General features: G+C 44.3%; 1 protein-coding gene across 3 annotated transcripts in view; it reads left to right on the top strand.

Moving 5' to 3' along the window:
- The first annotated feature begins 95 nt into the window (after positions 1-95).
- LOC143293922 (aldo-keto reductase family 1 member A1-like) overlaps positions 96-23,619 on the top strand; it is a 30,662-nt gene continuing 7,138 nt past the window's right edge. The window contains exons 1-11 of one of the 3 annotated variants that reach the window (XM_076605311.1): positions 109-297; positions 1,453-1,743; positions 3,771-3,938; positions 5,361-5,477; positions 6,013-6,096; positions 9,894-10,010; positions 15,715-15,827; positions 18,508-18,595; positions 19,311-19,394; positions 22,837-22,922; positions 23,515-23,619. The exon at positions 23,515-23,619 is cut by the window's right edge and continues 797 nt beyond it. In XM_076605311.1, the coding sequence (XP_076461426.1) occupies positions 1,678-1,743; positions 3,771-3,938; positions 5,361-5,477; positions 6,013-6,096; positions 9,894-10,010; positions 15,715-15,827; positions 18,508-18,595; positions 19,311-19,394; positions 22,837-22,922; positions 23,515-23,557 (966 nt within the window). In that variant the 5' untranslated portion in view covers positions 109-297; positions 1,453-1,677 and the 3' untranslated portion in view covers positions 23,558-23,619. The other 2 variants (XM_076605310.1, XR_013056827.1) reach the window with 2 other exon arrangements.

Below are 23,619 nucleotides of genomic sequence, written 5' to 3'. Positions count from 1 at the left end.
AGGGCACTGTGACACAGGACAGGAAGCTTGCTGTGGAGTTGCTTCTCTGACCGGAGCACCCGTTGGGTAGCATGTTGCCAAGCCAGTGTCCCCTTAACATTCCAGTTCATTCCGTCATAAACGGTGGTCCCAGTAACGCATCTACTGCCAAACCAGTGTTCCTTTAAAACTGCAGTTCATTCCGTCATAAACAGTGGCTCCAGTCACGCACCTGTGATCAAACTGACCAGTGCCTGTCGTGGAGTGTTTCTGAGGAGACCTAAAAATGATGTATATCTACCGATCGACATTCTCTCCGTAAGTACACAGTAGTTCATGTTAGGATCGGAACCCATTGTCTCGTCCTCCACTCTGGATTTCATTCTCTCGCGAAGCACGGTACAGTTCATTCCGTCTTCACTTCAAATAACCGGCGATTGCGCACACTGACCGCTTTCGATCGAACTGCTTTATACGTCCCGTATTGCAGATCGGACACCGACAACGTTCCCGTATTCTTTTCGAATTTCTCTTTCACTTTGCAAATTCCCGTTTCTGTTTCAAGCCCCATGCTAGATGCATGGAATGCCCGACAAAGACATCCGTTTTGAGACACGTTTGGACTCGAGACAAGTTTCATTGCAAGTACTGACACAAACTCAAACTTGTGTATACATTCACACTCCCGTCTTAATCGTTTTCATGTATGTTTTGTACAAGAGACGGGCAAAATCGATAATACCCGTCCGTGACATTTTCGCCTTCACTTTGCGTATCCCCCATTCTTTCCAAGCCCCTTGCTAGGTGCATGGAATGCTCCAAAAAGCATCCCTTTTTAGACACCTTTCTAATCGATCCAAGTTTCCTTTAAAATCGTCTGCTGTAGTAGACATTTCTATATATATCTACTTAACATTTTTCCCCGTTTGGTATTTTTTCACGTATGTTTTGTACTGCTGACGGGCTAAAATGTTAAGTAGAGTATAAGAATGTCGAACCATAAGTGTATACTATGTTACGCCAAAACGGGTATACCCATTCGGGTACACAGCCATTCCGACTTCAACATAGAAGAGTCGACGGGCAAAATTGCTAATATTGCCGCTTCTTCTCTGAAGACCTTGTACTGTCCAGCTCTCCCTAGAGTTTCTTATCACTGTATACATATATATATATATATATATATATATATACGTATATATACTTAGCAATGCACATATACGCACACTTACACACAAATACTCACACACACACCCACACACATGCACACATGCACACGCACATGCACACATGCACACGCACACATACACAAACACACACACAAGCCTGATGTTACAAATCAAGCATGCACAGAATGCATCAAAATATGAAAGGTTTTTTTTCTCGAAAAATAAAGTCAATGTGAAACAAGAAAATAAGGGGGAGGGGGGGGATGAGATGGGGCAGAGTATTGTGATCCTATTCTATTTGCAGCCGGTGTCCCAAATTCCAGCACGGTCGTCACGACCACTTTATCTATAAATGCGAGAGACGTTTTGACAGACGACCAACTTGGCCAGAAGAGCACTTGCTGTCAGATCGCCAGACTCCGTCAGACGGTGTGGTCAAGGGAGTCAAGTTTCCAAGCCAGTACGCCAGCTGGAGACTTGTGGAAGAGGAGTGAAAAAGGACGGGGATCGAGGTGCAGACTGTAGAGTCATGGGAGACAGGGTGAAGATGAGTGACGGGAGAGACGTGCCAGTTCTGGCCTTTGGCACATCCATGGTAAGTCAGTTGACTTCTGTAGCTTCGTTTGTTGTTTATTTTCTGTTTTTGAAGCAATTTTTTTACGTCTTTGTTGTACGTGCTCAGGCATCTGCTTGGCAGATGTGGTGTAGCGTATATGGATTTGTCCGAACGCAGTGACGCCTCCTTGAGCTACTGATACTGATACTGATACTGTATGTGCTCACCCGTCCCAGTGTCAGTCATGTGCAGTACTGGAGTAACATCTGCACTCATGCAAATAGGTAGAAAACACTTGAAAATGAAGTTGATGCACTGTTCGTTCAGTCGGTTCTTCGTCCCCGACACGTGTGAAGCTGTGCGGACGTGCTGATGGGTTAGCGTATTGGTTATGACTTGGAAGTGATTGCATGGGGGGCTTACGTGGGCTGGAACCTTTTTCTGTTCACGCTTCGGACGGATTGTTTTCTCTTGCTTTTCCCTACAGACGGCCCATGGAAAAAAATTACGAAAAAAAATCAAAACATAAAGTAACTGAATGAAACTCACTGTACTTGACCCACTAACCCCTCTCCTCTCGTCGTGTGAACGCCCACCTTCCCCCACCCTCCTCACTGCCCTCCGAATCTTGAGTCAGTGTCAGTACCTTCTTGTTGGTAGCTTTCTTCACTGCAGATACTTTATTCAGCACCTTCAACATCCTCGTCGATGTCGGAACCTTCAGTTTGAAGCATTTCAATCACTTCAGCAGCAGTAAGAACCGCTGTCGTGATCTAGTTTGCTCCAAAATTTCCACTGGTGACGCCTGTGACGCCAAGTGGATTAGCTTGTGATGTGGGGTGCATGGTGCCGAAGTCAATCGCTCACTGGCGAGTATGTTGTTACGGAATCTCACGATGAAACTTTCCATTTGACCCTTGACCCTTCGCAATGCCCCATGTCGCTGCGATTGTTATGCCACCTCACGAGGAAAGCATGGAAAAAATTTTAATCGTTGAAACCGCTATCGCGTTCCGTCGTCCGGAACCGCGCTTTACGTCAAGAACGCTATTGGGTTCCATCGTCCGGAGAGAGAGATTAATAATATAATGCTGAGAAGTGGATACATTCTAAAGTAGAATTTAGCATCTTATCAGATGCAGCCAACTGGGACATATGAAAGCATGCAGCTTGTTGAACGTAACATAGAGAAAACCAGGACGTTCACCTGTGCCCATGAGGTGACAAATGGAGCTGGTGATATTGTGCAGAATGCTGAGAAACCTGAAGGCTCGAAATGGTTGAACGTAATGTTTCAAGAGCTGTGCAGAAAATTGACCAGTATGATTATCAAACGACTTAAGTTCGACACGAGAGTTCAAGAGGTCTCTGAACCAGTGCAAAACTTCATTGCAGTTATGAAAATCTTGACTTGTGAATTCAGTAGCAGACAAACTGCCGTGACAAGACTGCCAGAGAGCAGAGCCCTCTGGAGCTAGGTGAAGTGCTACACATGCAGACTGACGAGGCTTTCAGGGAGCTTGCTGTTGAGAGGTCCACACTCTACGCCCCAAAGTCATGCGCGGTCACATCGACTCTCCAAAAGACCCATTGTCTGCAGCAGACCTGGGGATATATGGTGAAACTATTGGAAAAGTCAATAAGTACAAATATTTGGAAACTATTCTAGACAATCTTGATTTTGACAAAAATGCTGACAGTGCACACAAGGAATGCCAACCAAAAATTCTTGTTTACTGAAATTACGGAGTACTACCACTAGCACCAAGATTCTCCAAAGTTATTTTCGTTGCTGTACCAAGTCTGTGCTGGTTTGTAAGTTTGTGTGTGAGAAGTTGACAAGTGTTGAATGACGTTGTGTATGTGTGCAGTAATGTTGTGGGAGTGGGGCAAATCATTTTTCAGAATCTGTTTGACACATGGATGGTACAGAAGGCCAGTCAAATAGTCAATGATGATAGTCATGTTTTAGCAAACCATTACGAATTTATTTCTTATAAACTCTTTTCAAAAGCTAGTACATGATTACACCCCTACTTTTTCTTTGTTCTCCACGGCCAATGCAGATCTCGGACGAACAGATGCGAGAGGCGTTGGGACAGGCACTTGACGTTGGCTACAGGCACATCGACACTGCCCAGTTCTATAGGAATGAGAAAGGGATTGGCGACGTGCTCCGTGAATATTTCAGTCAGGGAAAGCTGAAGAGGGACGATGTGTTTGTCACCACCAAGGTATTTGTTGCGTTCAGTCATTGTCTTAGTGATTTCGTTGGTGTGTACTTTTGGTGTTGATTGTTGGGACTGTGTGGATTGTTAGTGTGGATTTTTGTGTGTGGTGATTGTCTCAGTATTATTACTGACACTGATTGTTGGTTTTGATTACTGTGTTCATTGTCACGGTATTATTGTTTATGTTGATTATTGGTGGTCATTGTTACCAGTGCTGTTCTTATCATCGTCAACATTGTCATCATTTTTGTTGACTCACTTGTGTAAACAAAGTGAGTCTATGTTTTAACCTGGTGTTCGGTTGTGTGTGTGTGTGTGTGTGTGTGTGTCTGTGTCTGTGTCTGTGTCTGTGTGTCCGTGGTAAACTTTAACATTGACATTTTCTCTGCAAATACTTTGTCAGTTGACACCAAATTTGGCATAACAATAGGAAAAATTCAGTTCTTTCCAGTCATCTTGTTTAAAACAATATTGCACCTCTGGGATGGGCACAAAAAAGTAAAAAAGAAGCCTGATTATATGCAAACTGCATTTACTGTTATATTTATATTTTTTGTATTCTCTAAACTTGGCACTTTGACCTCTTATTCTGACACAACAACAAGAGGAGTCATTATTATCATTTTTTGTTCAATCAGGAACTTCTTTTGCTAAGCATGGAATTTTTATTTATTTTGCAAACGTTTTGGTGCAGATAGGTAAAAAGGGAAATTACTCTGTAATTAATGCTAGGGGATTTAATTTATCACAAGTGAGTCTTGAAGGCCTTGCCTCTCTTGTTTACCTTGTTTTAACACGTGTTTCTCTCTGTGTCTCAGAGTGTTGGTCTGGTTGTAATCTGCACGTTACCTATTAACGAAGACGGATGATTGCAGTTTACAACAGAAAGCTTATAAAATGTTTAATGACATGGATGTGAAAGATAAAAGAACCCCAGTTTCAAATGATCATTTTAATTTGTATCAGTTTTGTTCGGGTTTTGTTTAGGAAAATGAAGACGTGTCACATATCAAGCAGATTCCGTGTGAAGTTAAAGAAATGAGCTGTTGGACATGTGGATAGACTGGGAAAAATTCGTAAATTAGGGACGAAGAGTTGAATATGTTTATAACTGAGTAGTTGGAAAGTATAGGAATGAACTCTTTTGGCTTAACACACGGAAGAAAAAGAATATGCATATGTTTTATTTTCTGTACGCATAGGGATACAATACACAATAGTCAGAGTATACAGGTATACATATTTTGTTCTGAAGCTGTAAATTTTTCAATTATACATAAGAGTCGATATTTTCTTACTAATGCTGAACTGCTTGTCGTTTTAACGTCAGACTTTGTGTGATTACTCTCTGTGTGTATTTGCGTGTGTATGTGGTGCGTGCGTGCGTGCGTGCGTGTGTGTGTGTTGTTGTTGTTGTTCATTTAGGTGAGTCCGATGAAAATGCGCAAGGATGACGTCAGGCCAGCCGTGGAAGAGAGTCTGAGGAAACTGCAGCTGGACTACGTCGACCTGATGTTGCTTCATAGTCCCTGTGCCTATAAGGTCAGACAGATGTAGTTGAGTTGGGGTGATTTGTATTGTGTTGTGTCGTGTCGTGTGGTGTTGTATTATATGGTATCGTAGCGTAGTTTATTGTGCATTGTATACTATTAAATTGTAGGGATGGAAGGTGTAGCCAAAACGTTTGATCCTGTCTGTATTATTTTGAGACGTTAAACAGTGAATGTTCGACAAAAGGTCGGTGTTGGAGGTCTGTACATGGCGGTGAGTAGCATCGTCACTTTGGGTTGGACGTGTAGTGGGCAGGGAATGTTCCCGAACATCATACATCATGGTCATCATCTTCCTAACCATCATCACTATTCATGTCATCAGAGGGTCAGTTGAGTACAGTTTGATGTAACTTTCTTCTTATGTTGAAAAGTGCACAGAAGTGTGTGTGTGTGTGTGTGTGTGTGTGTGTGTGTGTGTGTGTGTGTGTTTGAAACCATTGATAATACAGCTCTCACTTTGCTGCTGGCCGAGCTGTAAACTTATGTCAATCTGTGATGTAAGCTTTTACATGTTTGTGTGACAGAATGGTGGCGATGGTACCTCGGGTCCCATGGACTATCGTGGCAACGTTGAAATGGACAATGTCGATTTCACTGAGACTTGGAAGGCAAGTCTAATGATGCTTGTCGTCTGTCTGTGCTTTTCTCTTCTCTCTCTCTCTCTCTCTCTCTCTCTCTCTCTCTCTCTCTCTCTCTGTGTGCATGTATGTGCATTTGTGGTGTGTGTGTGTGTGGTGTGTTTGTGTGTGTGTGTGTGTGTGTGTGTGTGTGTGTGTGTGCTTAATCTTTTATTAAAAAAAAAAGAAAATCAAATTAATTGTTTGATTTTTTCCCCCTCTGTTATGTATTTCTACTAACACCATGCATTGTTTTTATTTAGTATTGTGTAGTGTAGACCCTATTCAGAGCGGGGATGAATGTAAAAAAAGCACACCAGTGCTTATCTATTATCCTCGAAATAAAGAATTTTGTCTTGTCTTGTCTCTCACATGCTTCAAACAAAGTTCTGTATGGTAAAACTGGGAGGTATCCTTTGTATGTGAAAACATATGTAAAGTGTATTAAGTATTGGCTTAAACTGTTGACTTTGTAACAAGCATATGATATGATGTTATCCCAGACAGAGAAAGGAAAAGAAAACTGGGCCTCTTGTGTAAGAAACGTTTTGTCAGAAAATGGTTTTGCAATTGTGTGGATGTGTCAAGGTGGGTATGAGCAAACTTTTATTTCAGAGTTTAAATCCAGATTGCTTGATATGTTTACACAAAACTGGCGTTCATACCTGGAAAATGAGGAAACGTACAGCTGGATCCATTCATTTAAAAGTATATATCAGACTGAAAAATTATATGCATAAATAGCATTGTACAGTGCTTGCCCAATTTAGATTAAAAACTCGTGGCTTTAATGCCAACAAAAAATGGTTTATGCCAGGTACGTCCACAAATTCTCCATGTCCTTTGTGTAACTCCACAGTTGATGTTGAATTTCATTTTATGATTTGAGAAGTAAATGTGTGGTTTTTGAAAAAAAAGAATTTTCAAAAAGAAAGGATCTCTTTAAAATGTTAACATCAGAAGATCACGAAGTGATAATCTCGTTAGCAAAAATTATATCAGAGGCTATGAAGATCAGGCAAAAAGCACAACAAGCATAACTACGTGGTCAGGTAGGTTTTACAATTTTCTTCTGTAGCCAGTGTTGGAATATGTTGTATGGTGCATAGATAGGTGAATGAACGGAGTTATTATGTGTTGGGTAGCCTGTTGGTTATTATTATTTTCTTCAAAGAAGGAGCTTTGTTTTGTTTTATTATGTGTTTTCGCCATTTTATTCTTTTATTATGATGGTTTGTTATAAATTGAAAATATGTTGATGCATTCACCCATGTCATAAGGACCTCATGGCCAGTTTCAGTTTCAGTTTCAGTAGCTCAAGGAGGCGTCACTGCGTTCGGACAAAACCATATGCGCTACACCACATCTGCCAAGCAGATGCCTGACCAGCAGCGTAACCCAACGCGCTTAGTCAGGCCTTGAGAAAAACAACAACAACAAAAAAAACAAACAAACAAAAAAAACAAACAAAAAAAACAACAACAAAAAAACAACAACTGGGGAATAAATAATAGATAAGCTTACATAAATAAATAAATAAATAAATAATAATTATAATATAGAAAAAGGTAGTAGTAATAATAATAGTAATACTAATAAAATGATAAAAAAAAGACAACAATGGTGATAAATAAGCGAATAAATGTAAAACATGAAGACACACATTCACACATACACCCACACATGCATAACAGAAATGCACCAAACATGCAGTTTCACAGATATGAAAGCACAGTCAAATACATATAAACGTACATGAGCTCCAACACACACACACACACACACACACACACACACACACATTACCTTGCACCTCCTCTACCCCCCTCCTCCACACACTCATTTCTAGTCTACGTATCGCAGCTTCCACGGCACACACACACACACACACACACACACACACACAAACACACACTCACAGAGATGAACACTTACTTGTACAAGCACACACACATACGCCCATATCTCCCACCCCCAACCCCACACACATATATACAAAGATGTATATATATATATATATATATATATACGTTCCAATATCCTGTTGCTCCCACAATGTAGGCATGCATACACTCACATACCTCATCCTCTACCCCACCTCCCCCCGCACTCCCACCTCCCCTCACACACACACACACACACACACACACACACACACACACACACACACACACACACACAAACACACACACACGTACACAGATCTCTCCTGACACTTGTGTACACTTACACTCTCGCGCATTCACAACCGCACTCAAAAGCACAGACCCACACATACACACAAACACACACATACACACACGCACAGAGGCTGCCACTGACTGGCCGCAAGAAGGATGGGAAAAAATCTCTGATGCCAAGAACGTGGCGTCTAGTGTGTTGCTCAGTCTATTGTATTTGGAAAGGCCCACAGAGACTCTGTTCCGTTCTGAAGAAATTTGCGCAATGTTGGTTTGGAATTGATGCCGATATTTGTTTGATTTGCAAAGCATCGTGCTCTACCTTTCATGTTAGACTTGCGGCCGCTCCCTCTCTCTGCTTTTATTTCTTTGAGGCGATCGATGGTGTGATGGCCTTGTACCTGTTCTTTTTGGTATTCTTTGACTTTTCTGAGGATTTCCGATTTTCCTAGATGTAGGCCGCTCGTTGGTGTTGCGTTACCAGCAAGTCTGTCAGCTCGCTCATTTCCCTTAACCCCTGCATGTCCCGGGCAGTATGACCGTGTGAGTTTTTTAATCTGAAAGTTGCGCATTGCCTTATGCCACTCTGGGCTTCCCATTCCGTTTTCAATTTTCTGTATGAGGTTCATTGAGTCGGTTAGAATCATGGCATGTTGGTTTCCGGGCGTATGGATGGACGATAGCCACTGGATGGCATGTGTCGCAGCTTCAACTTCCATCGTTAGGCTGGAGGTTGTGACCTTGTAGGCAGCATTCTCTTCCCAAATTGTTTTTCCATTTTGTTTCGCAGTGAATCCCCAACCAGACTGGTCTTTGGTGACTGAGCCATCTGTGTATATGATGATGTCCTCTTCTTTACTGTTTTCTTCTATGAGTAGCTTCACTTCCGCATCAGTTTTGCCCTCTGGCCATTCCCGACAATGTCTTCCTAGAGTGGGTGAAATGACTGTGTTGAATAGATGGTTGAGGTTTTCGGGGGTTTTTCTCCCATTCTTTTGTTTCTTTCAGGTCTTGTAGTCGGCATACTAGCTGGATTGTGTCTTCTGCTTGCCCCATCCATGATCTTCCTCGTCCTAGACGGCTGCCTTTTGGTTCTTTGACTGCGTCATGCAGTGGGTTTTGAGGGCTTTCTAATGCTTTGAAGTAGGTCTTGACCTGTTCTAACTTGTTTCTGGCCTATAATATTAAAGTGTCAAAGCATCAAAAGTGTCTCTCTCTCTCTCTCTCTCACACACACACACACACACACACACACACACACACACACACACACACACACACACACACACACATCTCCTTTTCTGTTCATTTAGTGTATGTGCATATGCCTGTATGGGCTTGTGTGTTTGTCTCTCTGTGTATGCACGTGTGCACAAGGGTGTGTGTGCAAGTATGTGCGTATATATCTGTCTTCTGTTTCTCAACAATTCTCCCCCCCCCCACCTCCCGCCTTGCCCCCATCCCTCTCTCTCTTCCTCTCCATCTCTCTCACCATCTCTTTCTCCCCCTCTCCATCTCTCTCTCCCTCTGTCTGTCTGTCTCTCTGTCTGTCTGTCTCTCTCTGTCTCTCTCTCTCACCTAGTGTCTCTCTCTCTGTCTGTCTGACAGGAACTGGAGAAGTTGGTGAGGGAGGGCAAGATCCACAGCCTGGGGATCAGCAACTTCAACTCTGTGCAGACTGACACCCTTCTGTCTGTGGCCACTGTCAGGCCCGTCCTCAACCAGGTGTGTACACTCACCTGTCTGCCGTATCATCTCTGTTCTGTGTACCATGTGTTTGACTGTGTGTGTGTGGGGGGGGGGGGGGGGGGAAGCGGGGGGGGCGATGAGGGTGTGGTGGCTGATGGAGATAGTTTATGGGCATGTGACAGTGACCGTTTATGCACCAGTCACCTGACAGCACAGGGCATTGTGCCATGTCAGGTAGCGTGACAGGTGTTTATCAAGAGAGGTAGAGAGGCTACAGTAGAAAGGAAGAAAGTTTCACAGGGAAATTTGAAGATACTTATTCATGGAGGATGACATTGAGGGTTCTTGAATTGTTGCCGGTCAGGTATATATGACGATGTGGTTTGTGACAATATTGACTGCCATGAACCTGAATTATTTATGAGTCACACCTGTACCCTACATTGTGACAATGGTGAGTGCAGTGATGATGAATTGTTGATCAGTCACACCTGTACACTATGACAATGATGACTACAATGATGATGAATTGTTGATCAGTCACACCTGTACATTATGACAATGATGACTACAATGATGATGAATTGTTGATCAGTCACACCTGTACATTATGACAATGATGACTACAGTGATGATGAATTGTTGATCAGTCACACCTGTAGCTTATGACACTAGGTCAGGTCAGGTCATTAGATCTGCTACTGGTAACCTGTAATCCAGTACAACCTGTTCAGGGTCGGGTTGCCGGCGACTAAACCGGCACTCCCACCGCTCCCTTCCGGGACTGGTGAGGCGGGTGGCTAGACACCCTTATGGAGATCCATAAAAGGGCGTTGGCTCAGGAGAGCCACCGACGGCCATCTAGCTCGACCGTGCTGTGTGCATGCCACACGCAGTTGGCCCCCGGGGTGTGTCTACCCATGCATGCGAAGTCTGGATCCGGCAGAATCTGCGGAAGAAACCTATCGGTTCAACGGAGAGGAAGGCGGTTACAGCAACGCACTGTGGAGTGCAGAGAGCAAGATGAGACACCGAAAGGATATCTTGGTCATCCACTGCATCCGTGCTCATCCTCCAGTCGTCTCGACTTAGTCTTGCCACTGGAAATTGGTGGACCCGGACGAGAGAGTGAGGTCGACGTTGCGCAACTCCTCTTCATTTTAAACAAACTCATCGCGCAAGTCATCAGTCATCCAAAATGACCTTTCATCCTTCATCATTTCATCACCCCCAAGTCCTGTGGCGACAGGCGAGCGACGAAACGACAGGTGTGGGTACACTGGCAGTCGCAGCCGCAGACCTGCACGCAGGCGGCTCAGGCCATAGGGTCGTTCTTCGTCGACAGGAGCAGCGATGGAGCTCGGCAGCCGTCTGAGCGTCTGAGCAGCCCTCTTTAGGAATGCACTGCTCACCTCCCTGGCATGAGGAAGGGGCTAGAAAAGGTGCCCTAAAAATTGCCTGCTCCATATCACCCTGGCCAGCATACCGCGGCTGGCGGGGACCCTACATCAGCGGTCGAAACAAGAGAGAAAAGAAAAAAACAAGGATCGTTCCTTTCACCATTGGTGCTTGGAACATAAGGACTCTCCTGGACAGAGATAACGCGGACAGACCCCAAAGGAAAACGGCACTAGTTGCATCCAAACTCGCCAGATACAACATTGACATCGCAGCCTTGAGTGAGACTCGGCTTGCAGGCGAAGGCGAGTTCTGTGAACAGGGATCTGGTTACACCTTCTTCTGGAGTGGACGAGGAAGCGAAGAGCGACGTGAGGCTGGTGTTGGTTTTGCAGTAAAAACAGCACTTGTCAGCAAGCTAGCTGGAATCCCAAAGGGAGTCAACGATAGGCTTATGACCATGAAACTCCCACTGGCATCTGGCCAGAAGCACATCACCATTGTCAGTGCCTACGCCCCAACCATGACCAACCCGGATGAAGTGAAGGCGAAGTTCTACGAGGACCTTCACTCTGTCATTGCTGCTATCCCGAAAGCAGATAAGCTCATCATTCTTGGGGACTTCAATGCTAGAGTTGGCTCTGACTACATCTCCTGGGATGGAGTGATTGGAAAGCACGGTGTGGGCCACTGCAACCCAAATGGATTGCTTTTGCTTCAGACCTGTGCAGAGCACGAACTGCTGATAACCAACACAGTTTTCTGCCTCCCTACCCGTAACAGGACGTCATGGATGCACCCTCGCTCAAAGCATTGGCATCTCATCGATTATGTCATCGTCAGGAAAAGGGATAGGCAAGATGTACGTGTAACAAAGACCATGTGCGGCGCCGAGTGTTGGACAGACCATCGCCTTGTAGTCTCGAAGATGAATATTCGAATCCAGCCCAAGAGACGCCCCCAAGGCCAGAAGGCTCCAAAACGGCTCAACATCGCTAAGCTGAAAAACATCACCATCAAACAGTCCTTTGTTGAGCTGCTGGAAGATCGTCTGGAATCCGCCTCTCTGGACAACCAGAATGTGGAGTCTGACTGGAGGACCCTGCGTGAGCTGATCTATAGTACAGCTTCAGAGACCCTGGGACCCATGACCAGAAAGCACAAAGACTGGTTTGATGAAAACTGTGATAAAATCAAGCAGCTTCTGGATGAGAAACGCCGTCTGCATCAAGCCTACCTGAGCAACCCAAAGTCCACATAAAAAAAGGATGCGTATGATGCCATCCGCAGGACTGTTCAGCAAAAGTTACGCCAGATGCAGGATAAGTGGCTGAGTGACAAAGCTGATGAGATCCAAGGATATGCTGACAGGCACGATATGAAGAGGTTCTGTGATGCCTTAAAAGAAGTCTACGGCCCCACATCCTCAGGATCATCCCCCCTCCTCAGTGCAGATGGGAATACCTTGATCACCGAGAAGGAGAAAATTCTCGAACGCTGGGCTGAGCACTTCCACAGTGTCTTAAATCGCCCTTCCTTCATAAATGATGAAGCCATAGACCGTCTCCCACAAGTCCCCATCAACGAAGCACTGGACGATCCGCCAACACCTCTTGAGACCCAGAAAGCAATCCGTCTGCTATCCAGTGGCAAAGCACCTGGCTCAGACTCCATACCAGCAGAGGTCTACAAGGATGGAGGCACTGTGCTGACTGAGAAGCTCCATCAGCTGTACTCACTCATGTGGAAAGAAGAGACGATCCCCCAGGATTTCAAAGATGCATCTATCATTCACTTGTACAAGCGAAAGGGGAACCGGCAAGCCTGTGATAACCATCGGGGCATTTCCTTGCTCTCCATCGCAGGCAAGATACTTGCCAGGATCCTACTAAACCGCCTCACAGCACACCTTGACCAAGGTCATTTGCCTGAGAGCCAATGTGGATTCCGGAAAGAGCGCGGAACCACCGACATGGTGTTTGCTGCAAGGCAGCTGCAAGAGAAATGTCAGGAGCAAAATGCTGATCTGTTCTCCACCTATGTCGACCTCACTAAGGCCTTCGACACCGTGAGTAGAGAGGGACTGTGGAAGATCATGGCCAAGTACGGATGCCCTCGGAAATTTATTTCCTTGGTCAGCCAATTCCATGAAGGCATGCAGGCTCGAGTCCAGGACAATGGCGAAACATCTGCTCCTTTTGCTGTCACAAATGGTGTCAAGCAAGGCTGCGTCCTGGTTCCAACGCTGTTCAGCCTCATGTTCTCTGCAATGCTTACTGATGCCTTCAGAGATGGCGATGTTGGAATCGGCCTAAAGTACCGAACAGATGGCAAGCTGTTTAACCTCAGAAGGCTTCAAGCAAAAACGAAGGTCATGACAGACATCATCAGAGACTTTTTGTTTGCTGATGATTGTGCCCTCAACGCTGGATCTGAAGCTGACATGCAACTCAGCGTCGACAAGTTTGCCACTGCCAGCAGGAACTTCGGCCTTACCATCAGCACGAGGAAAACTGAAGTTCTCTATCAGCCAGCCCCAGGGAAACCCTACGTTGAGCCCAACATCACAGTCAACGGTCAGAGACTCAGTGCGGTGGAGCGGTTCACATACCATGGCAGCACACTGTCACGAAATGTGACAATCGACGATGAAGTGAACGTCAGGATTGCAAGAGCAAGCGCAACTTTTGGTAGACTCAATGCAAATGTCTGGAACAGAAGAGGCATTAGTCTTGAGACCAAGCTAAAGGTCTACAGAGCAGTAGTTCTCCCCACACTACTGTACGCCTGCGAAACTTGGACAGTGTACCAACGACATGCCAAGAAGCTGAACCACTTCCACACAACATGCCTCAGGAAGCTACTGAACATCAAGTGGCAAGACAGGACCCCAGACACAGAGGTGCTCGCAAAAGCCACCCTTCCCAGCATCTTCACCATCCTGATGAAGTCCCAGCTTCGCTGGGCTGGACACGTGGCGCGCATGCCAGACCATCGGCTGCCCAAAAGGCTCTTCTATGGCGAGCTGCAACAGGGAAGAGATCACACGGAGGTCAGAAGAAGCGCTTCAGAGATACTCTGAAAGTCTCTCTGAAATCGTTTGATATCAACCCTGACTCCTGGGAGGAATCTGCAGTGGACCGTGACAAATGGCGCGCTGCTGTGCACAAAGGCGCCAAGTTGTGCGAGGCCAACAGGACTGCTGCAGCTGTTCAGAAGAGGCAGGCCAGAAAGTCACGGGCAAACAAGCTCCCTGACAATGGTATGCCTGTCTTTGTCTGCCCCAACTGTCAGCGAACATTTCGTGCGCAGATTGGACTATTCAGCCATCTGCGCATTCACAGATAGATTCATGAGCATCCTCCCCCCCACCCCACCACCACCCTCACCCCATCCCCCAGCTGGATGACAACGATGGTCATCATCGATCTCGATGGACACACCACCACCACCAGCTTATGACAATGATGACTACAATGATGATGAATTGTTGATCAGTCACACCTCTACATTATGACAATGATGACTACAGTGATGATGAATTGTTGATCAGTCACACCTGTACATTATGACAATGATGACTACAATGATGATGAATTGTTGATCAGTCACACCTGTAGCTTATGACAATGATGACTACAATGATGATGAATTGTTGATCAGTCACACCTGTACATTATGACAATGATGACTACAATGATGATGAATTGTTGATCAGTCACACCTGTACATTATGACAATGATGACTACAATGATGATGAATTGTTGATCAGTCACACCTGTAGCTTATCACAATGATGACTACAATGATGATGAATTGTTGATCAGTCACACCTGTACATTATGACAATGATGACTACAGTGATGATGAATTGTTGATCAGTCACACCTGTAGCTTATGACAATGATGACTACAATGATGATGAATTGTTGATCAGTCACACCTCTACATTATGACAATGATGACTACAGTGATGATGAATTGTTGATCAGTCACACCTGTACATTATGACAATGATGACTACAATGATGATGAATTGTTGATCAGTCACACCTGTACATTATGACAATGATGACTACAATGATGATGAATTGTTGATCAGTCACACCTGTACATTATGACAATGATGCTATATTCAATGATGATGAACTGTTGATCAGTCACACCTGTACATTATGACAATGATGACTACGATGATGATGAATTGTTGATCAGTCACACCTGTACATTATGACAATGATGACTACAATGATGATCAATTGTTGATCAGTCACACCTGTACATTATGACAATGATGACTACAATGATGATCAATTGTTGATCAGTCACACCTGTACACAGGTGGAGTGCCACGCCTACCTGCCCCAACAGGAGCTGCAGGAGTTCAGTGAGAAAAGGAAGGTTCTCCTCGAGGCCTACGCCCCTTTGAGCTCACCGGGCAAACGTGAAGAATTGTGAGAACACTGTGTGTGTGTTCATTCGTTCCCTTGTTTAACGTCAGCCCACAGTTGTGATTTTAGACAGACTTCCAACCCCACCACTACCCCACCCTTCCCTCATCTAATCACTCCTTTTCCTATTCCTTTCTCCCCAGTTTGCAGATTTGTACATCATGTATGTACATACACCACCAGAACACTCAACATTCCCCAGTGGAATGCAGAAGGGGTGCATAAGAAGAAACTTAGCCCGGCAGAAAGGATGCACAAAGAAAATATTGACATTGCATGTGTCCAAGAGACACATTTGACCGTAAACCATCGCTTTCAAGTGAGGGGTTACGAGACCATCAGGTTGGACCGTGAGGAAAGAAACAAAGGAGGGGTGCTTGTCTTGGTGCGGAATTCCATCGCCGCACAAGAACTCAAGATCAACACCAGTCAACAGGCAGAGATCCAGGGGTTGGTATAGTCTTTAAAGAACACAACATCAGGATCTACAATGTCTACTGCCCTCAAGATCGTGATCTTTCCCTCACATTCATGAACATCCCAAACAACAACCTGCGTGGTGGCGGGAGATTTCAAGTCACTCAGAGAGATGGGGCTAGGAGGAGGAGGGACGGACTGGGGGCTGATGAACGTATTCTAAAGAGACTATACGGGGAGAGTCCCACCTGTAGTTGAGTACGGGACATCAGCATGGGCATCAGCTGCAAAGTCTAACCTCGACCATCTCAACAAGATACAGAACCAAGCTCAGCGTGTCATAACTGGTGCCATGAGATCCACCCCAATCCTGGAGATGGAGGAGACCACTGGGCTACAGTCATTAGAGGAGAGAATGGACACAAAGATCCTCATCCAAGCAGCAAAATTCAAATGCCTTGAAAACCATCCAGTGAACAACAGAATGAGCAGACCCACCAAGAGCCGGCTGAAAAGAGGCAGCTTCATCCACCAGTCAAGACGCCTTGAAAGACAAACCCCAGTCTTGATGGAACACGAAGCAAAGCCTATCCCGGCAAATGTCACCCACCCATCTTGGAAGAGGTGGGTGTTCCCAACAGTCGTCACCAGCATTCCCGGAGTGGAGAAGAGAGGAACACAGTCAGACACCCAAAGGAAGGCCCTGGCCATGCAGTACATCTGCAACCAGTACCCCCAGGAAGACTGGACCCATGTCTTTACAGATGGCTCCGCCACAGAAGCAACGAGGGATGGTGGAGCTGGAATCTTCCTCCGATACAAAGACGGAGATGAAGAAATTGAAATCCCAACAGGAAAATACTCCACCAACTTCCGAGCTGAGCGAGAAGCCCTCTGTGAGGCAGCCACAACAGTCTCGCAGAACTCCACAAGAACAACCGGACAGGTGGTAGTGTTCTCAGACACTCTCTCCGTGCTCCAAGCCCTCAAGAACCCCCGTTGCAAAGTACAGAACCATCTCACTTCAGCCCTTGTTGCCCTGAGTACCAGAGTGGAGAAAGTGGTGATACAATGGGTACCAGCACACTGTGGCAACAGAGGCAACGAAAAAGCGGACATTCTGGCAAAAGACGGTGCACAGAAGGAGCAGGCCAACAAACTGGTGTCATACGATGAAATCAAGACAATCATCAAGGCACAGCAAGGAATAAAATGGCGCCTCCAGCACCCCAAATATAACCCAGAAGACAGATATCATTTGCTGAAACGACGGGAACAGGTCAAGCAAGATCTTCCGCCTGAGGACTGGACACAACCGCCTGCTCCACCACATGCACACAAAATTTGGCATTGGACAGAGTGGAGAGTGCCCTTGCGGTGAGGGACCAATGACAACCGACCACATCCTTCAAGACTGTACGACGCATGCAGCATCCAGGAGGAAGTACTGGCCAACACCGACAGCAGTGGAAGTCCAGCTGTACGGCACCCTGGAGGAGCTGCGAGGACACCGGGCTGCTCATCTAACGGGAGGCGAAGGAAGAAGAAGAAGAATAGATGTACATACACATTTCCCAACACCGACTGTCATAAAGAACTCTTCGCTGAGACAGACACCAGTGCAAGTCACCTCAGAGGTAAATTTTGTTTCCATGGCATCCACCCGATGTCTGTGTATTAGACTGGAGAGCTTTCTGTTACTCTGAGAATAAACATCGGACCAATTTCCGCGAGCAACAGTAAGCATTATGTGTAACAGAAACAGTTCCCACGTTCATTTTATTGACATAGTTTTAGCTGGTTTTCTCTGGTAAGAATAACCGTCTTGTTATCAAAATGTGATAGGAATTTCTATAGCATTGTGAACATCCATTGAAGCCCTTTGCACAACGATCCACTCGCTTATTTCCCAGAAGCGCTGCGCGAGAAAGGATTAGAGAAAAATATTTCTTAGTACCACAAAATGGTAAAAAAAAAGAAGAAAAAAAAAGAGAGAATAAAATGACGAATTTCTGTTACGAGTTCTCCATTCGTTTTCAGACTTCCAGATGCTCGTGATGCGTATTTAAATCAACACTGAATAATGCATGTGTGTGTGTGCGGGGTTGTGTGTGTGTGTGTGTGTGTGTGTGTGTGTGTGTGTGCGGTGTGTGTGTGTGTGTGTGTGTGTGTGTGTGTGTGTGTGTCTGCGCTCGCCCGCGTGTGTGTGTATGTGCGCGCACCTGTGACCGATGTGTACATACACATGTCCTGTGTACATATGCAGAAAGAAGGGTGCAAAAGACGAACTAGTGTTGCTGGAAGAACCTGTGTTAAAGCAGATTGGAGACAAATACGGCAAGACACCTGCACAGGTGAGTTTGGGTATGTGTATGTCTGTGCGTGCGTGTGTATTGTATTGTATTGTATTTCTGTTTTTCTCACAACAGATTTCTCTGTGTGAAATTCGGGCTGCTGTCCCCAGGGAGAGCACATCGCTACACTGAGAGCGCCACCCATTTTTCTTGTATTTTTTCCAGCATGCAGTTTTATTTGCTTTTCCTATCGAAGTGGATGTTTCTACAGCATTTTCACAGGAACAACCCTTTCCTCAAGGTCTAGTGAAGGCGGAGAAAATATTGGCGGTTGACCCGTGATTCGAACCAGCGCGCTCAGATTCTCTCGCTTCTTAGGCGTATAGTGTGTGTGTGTGTGTGTGTGTGTGTGTGTGTGTGTGTGCGTGCGCGCGCGCGCACCCCGATCCAACTCTACAGTCCTTTCTTTCTTCCATATTTCTCACTCTTCTCCTTTGAAGGTCACATGTGTTGAATTCCCACTCTGTAAAGTTGTTGGTGGCTACCACAGAAGACTGTGTTGTTTGCATGTTCTAATCAGGATGTTTTTTTTCCCCCAGAGAATGTGTTCTAATCATGGTGTTCTACCCAGAGGTAGTGTTGTCAGTGTTGTACTGTGTACAGGATGTTTTTTTCCCAGAGAAAGTGTTCTAATCATGATGTTTTACCCAGAGAAAGTGTTCTAATCAGGATGTTTTACCCAGATGAAGTGCTGTCAGTGTTGTACTGTGTGCAGGTTCTAATCAGGAACCTTCTGCAGAGAGGTATGGTGGTCACAGCCAAGAGCAGTACTCCTTCAAGGATCAAAGAAAACTTTGAGGTACGTGTGCTTTATGGAACTGTGAACTAGGGTAACTTTCATCAGTGTAGGGGTGTGTGTGTGTGTGTGTGTGGGGGGGGGTATAGATGGTCATTCTGTGATAACAATGTGGATTAATCTTCGGCTCGAAGTGTGTTTAACAATACGTGCAGTATGAATAAATGCAATAAGGTACATGAGCATGAAAAATATTAAAGATACAAACTCGCTGGGAATGCTGTTTTGAAATTCACACACCTCTCCTATCTCACTCTCGCTCCCCCCCCCCCTCTCTCTCTTTTTAACAGATCCGAGCAATTCCAATCTATCGTGGATTATTAACATCACCGACCCTGATCAAAATATCGAATGCTGGTTAAATACTTTCACGGAAATATACAACAAACATGCTCCACTCAAAACAAAGAGGGTAAAACATACCACGAAACAACCATTGATAACAAAAGAATTAAAGGAAGCTGGTTATGTCCGGGACCTCTTAAAACAAAATGGATATCATGAAGAATCCAACAGACTAAGAAATGCCATTAATTCCCCAAAGCCAAAAGAACGGAAGAGATACTTCCAAGACTTAGTGTCTTGACAGTAATAAATCATATTAACAACAAACAATCTTTGCCAAAAATCCATTTGTATAAAAAGCATATCTGCAGACGAATTTGACACTCATTTTTCAACGATAGCTGAAAAGATAATTTCTGCAAACCACACAAAATCTAATAACCTGGAATTACTGAAAGCGTTCTGTTCAGAAAGAAACATGAATTCTGATCTAAATATCTCTTTCATCACGGTATTTGATGTTTACGGTTACTTAGCACACTGTAAGCAGTCAAAATCCCGAGATCTTGATGGACTTGACATCAGAATTCTTAAAATCTCCGCGCCAGTGATAACAGACACACTAACGTACATATTCAATTTATGACTTGGATAACATTATTTTCCAAACGCTCTTAAAAAGGCCAAAGTTATCCCAATTCATAAATCTGGAAATACCAACGATCCATGTAATTACAGACCAATATCAATACTGTCCATTCTATCTAGACCACTAGAAAAACATATAAACAAATATATTCTCAAACATATGGAGAGCAATAAACTCCTTTAGCCTAACCAGTCTGTTTTCAGAGAAGGTCGCTCTTGTCATACTGCACTGATTAATCATGTTGATCAATGGCTTAAAAAAGTCAATAATAATGAATACTGTCGGGTCCTGTTTATAGACTTCAAGAAAGCATTTGACGTAATTGACCATGACCTTATCAGAAAACTATCGCTGTACCGTCTCTCCATCAGTACCTTGAATCTCCTTAATTCATATCATACAGGCAGACAACAATGTGTAATTGTTAATGCATCTTCCTCGTCCTTTCAAAAACTAAAGTATTGAGTTCTACAGGGTTCTGTCTAGGGTCCTTTGCTTTTCACATTATATGTTAATGATCTCCCTCTTCATATTCAAACATCCTGTGAACTTTTTGCACATGACACAACATTACACACGAGCCATAGTTGCATAAAACAGCTTGTGCCGTCTCTGCAACATAGCGTAAACAACCTAATATAACGGACTGATCATAATCACATGTCAATCCACCCTCACAAAACCAAGTTTAAGCTGACAACGACCAGACAAAAAAGACAAAGCCTCTTACATACGTTTACCTCCATTCAAATAAATAACCAAGCCATTAATGCAGTTGGCAGCCACAGGGTCCGTGGAATAACAATTAACAAAAACCTTTCTTGGACTCACCATATTACTAACATATGCAAGCAGATTTCCATAAAAACATACTATCAAAAATCACACTTCATTGATAACCACCCAAGAAAATTGTTTTTTCAGGCCTTTACCCAATCCACTGTTGATTATGCATCAACCCTATGGGATACTGCAAGCGCCAAGGCCTTTAAGCCACTTCTCAGCCTTCACAAACGTGCGCTTAACATTGTTCTAAACAAAACCTCATCCTTGACAAAATCTGATGACAGAAAACTTAACATTCTACCGCAACACCAAAGACTGACTTACAACGAAGGAGTACTGGTGCACAAAATAGTAACAGGTCGTGCTCCAGACTACCTATTCAATATATGTTCTGTAAATGACAACCGATATCAAATAATGTTAAATGTCCCAATTCCCAGAATAAATCTATTTAAATCCAGCCTTGCCTATTCTGGTTCACGACTCTGGCACTCACTCCCAGTATCCATCAAACAACACGAAAGCATCTCGACTTTCAAAAAACATTATTTTTCCAATCTTTTGCAGTAAATATAGAACAATTTCCACTGTTGCAAATCACACTCAAATGAAAAAAAAAAAGATTACTTTTTGTTTCACATGTGCATGCCTTTCACTTTACTCTCTCATATTCCTTATTTGAAATCCACAGTTGTTTCCGTGGCGTTATTTTTATTTACTTCTTGCTTAATGGAAAAAAAAGATTACCTTTGTTCTACATGTGCATGCCTTTCACTTTAGTTTTAGTTTTGCATGATCATTATCTCTACATGGATTGATATCGCCTCTTTCCTGCTCACTTTGTCGTTCTATCCACTTGTCCCCCCCCATGCCCCGCCTCCCCCTCTCTCTCTCTTTCTCTCGCTCTTTGTCTGTCTCCCCCTCTCTCCACACACACACACACACACACACACACACACACACACACACACACACACACACACACACACACACACACACACACACACACACACACACACACACACACACACACACACACACACACACACACACACACACACACACACACACACACACACCTCTTTCTCCCCCCTCTCTTTTATTCTTCTAATGATGATAATCTTAAATTGATTGCCTTATGATTTCACGGATATGCACATACAGAAGTTTTTGTAATGTATATTTCTTTATATCAACAGGCGTTATAAATCTTACATAAGGTCATCCCTGTCTTTGTCTCTCTGTATGTCTCTCTCCGTCTCTCTCATTCAAACTCTTTTTTCCTCCCATTACTATTTGAATGGCGTTATTTCTATTACTGTTTTTTGTAACATGTGCATGCTTATTTCACTTCATTTTTTACGTTTCTTAAATTTTATATTATTGTTTTGTTTTTTGAATTGATTAATTATTATCTTGACCTACATTAATTTTGATTTTTTGTGCTCTCTCTCTCTCTCTCTCTCTCTCTCTCTCTCTCTCTCTCCAAATCCATAGCTTTAGAATGTTGTTCGAACATATGATTGTAAGATTACGTTTGAAAGACATAACAGCAGAACAGTGTCTGGGTCATCGTGGAAGAGATTTCCAGAACCAAGGACCGCAGTGCGCACATGTTCGGAAACCATGGGACTTGCGTCTGTGACGTGGGATTTCAAACATACACATCTGTGCTTGTATCCAGCCTTACAAGTCATTGCTCACGTTTCCCTGTCATGTGTGCAGGTGTTTGACTTCACGTTGTCGGCAGAGGACATGGCGGCTATCGGCAACCTGCGCAACGATCACCGATACTTCACGTTCCTCTCACTGTAAGTACAGTGAGGGGATAGTATGGGGGAGCTTGAGAAGGTATGAAATACCTGGGCTTTGTGTCATTGTGATACTCCAGTCTGGATATCTGTTCACAGGTATCACTGTGCTGCTGTTTGGATATCTGTACACAGGTATCACTGTGCTGCTGTTTGGATATCTGTACACAGGTATCACTGTGCTGCTGTTTGGATATCTGTTCACAGGTATCACTGTGCTGCTGTTTGGATATCTGTTCACAGGTATCACTGTGCTGCTGTTTGGATATCTGTACACAGGTATCACTGTGCTGCTGTTTGGATATCTGTACACAGGTATCACTGTGCTGCTGTTTGGATATCTGTACACAGGTATCACTGTGCTGCTGTTTGGATATCTGTTCACAGGTATCACTGTGCTGCTGTTTGGATATCTGTACACAGGTATCACTGTGCTGCTGTTTGGATATCTGTACACAGGTATCACTGTGCTGCTGTTTGGATATCTGTACACAGGTATCACTGTGCTGATGTCTTGATGTATATCTCTCAAACAACCATTGCACGTGTGTGTGTGTGTGTGTGTGTGTGTGTGTGTGTGTGTGTGTTACAGTTTTGGGGCCCATCCACAGTACCCATTCAACATTCCGTTTTAAGAAGATTGGGAGCTGACCTGGTGTTCCTCTTCCCTCCTCCTTCACTGTCCTGTGGTCTGTGG

Source organism: Babylonia areolata, chromosome 19 (assembly GCF_041734735.1).
Source record: "Babylonia areolata isolate BAREFJ2019XMU chromosome 19, ASM4173473v1, whole genome shotgun sequence".
Classification (NCBI taxonomy): domain Eukaryota; kingdom Metazoa; phylum Mollusca; class Gastropoda; order Neogastropoda; family Buccinidae; genus Babylonia; species Babylonia areolata.
The sequence above is the reverse complement of the archived record's forward strand: the minus strand, read 5'-3'. Positions and strand labels throughout refer to the sequence as shown.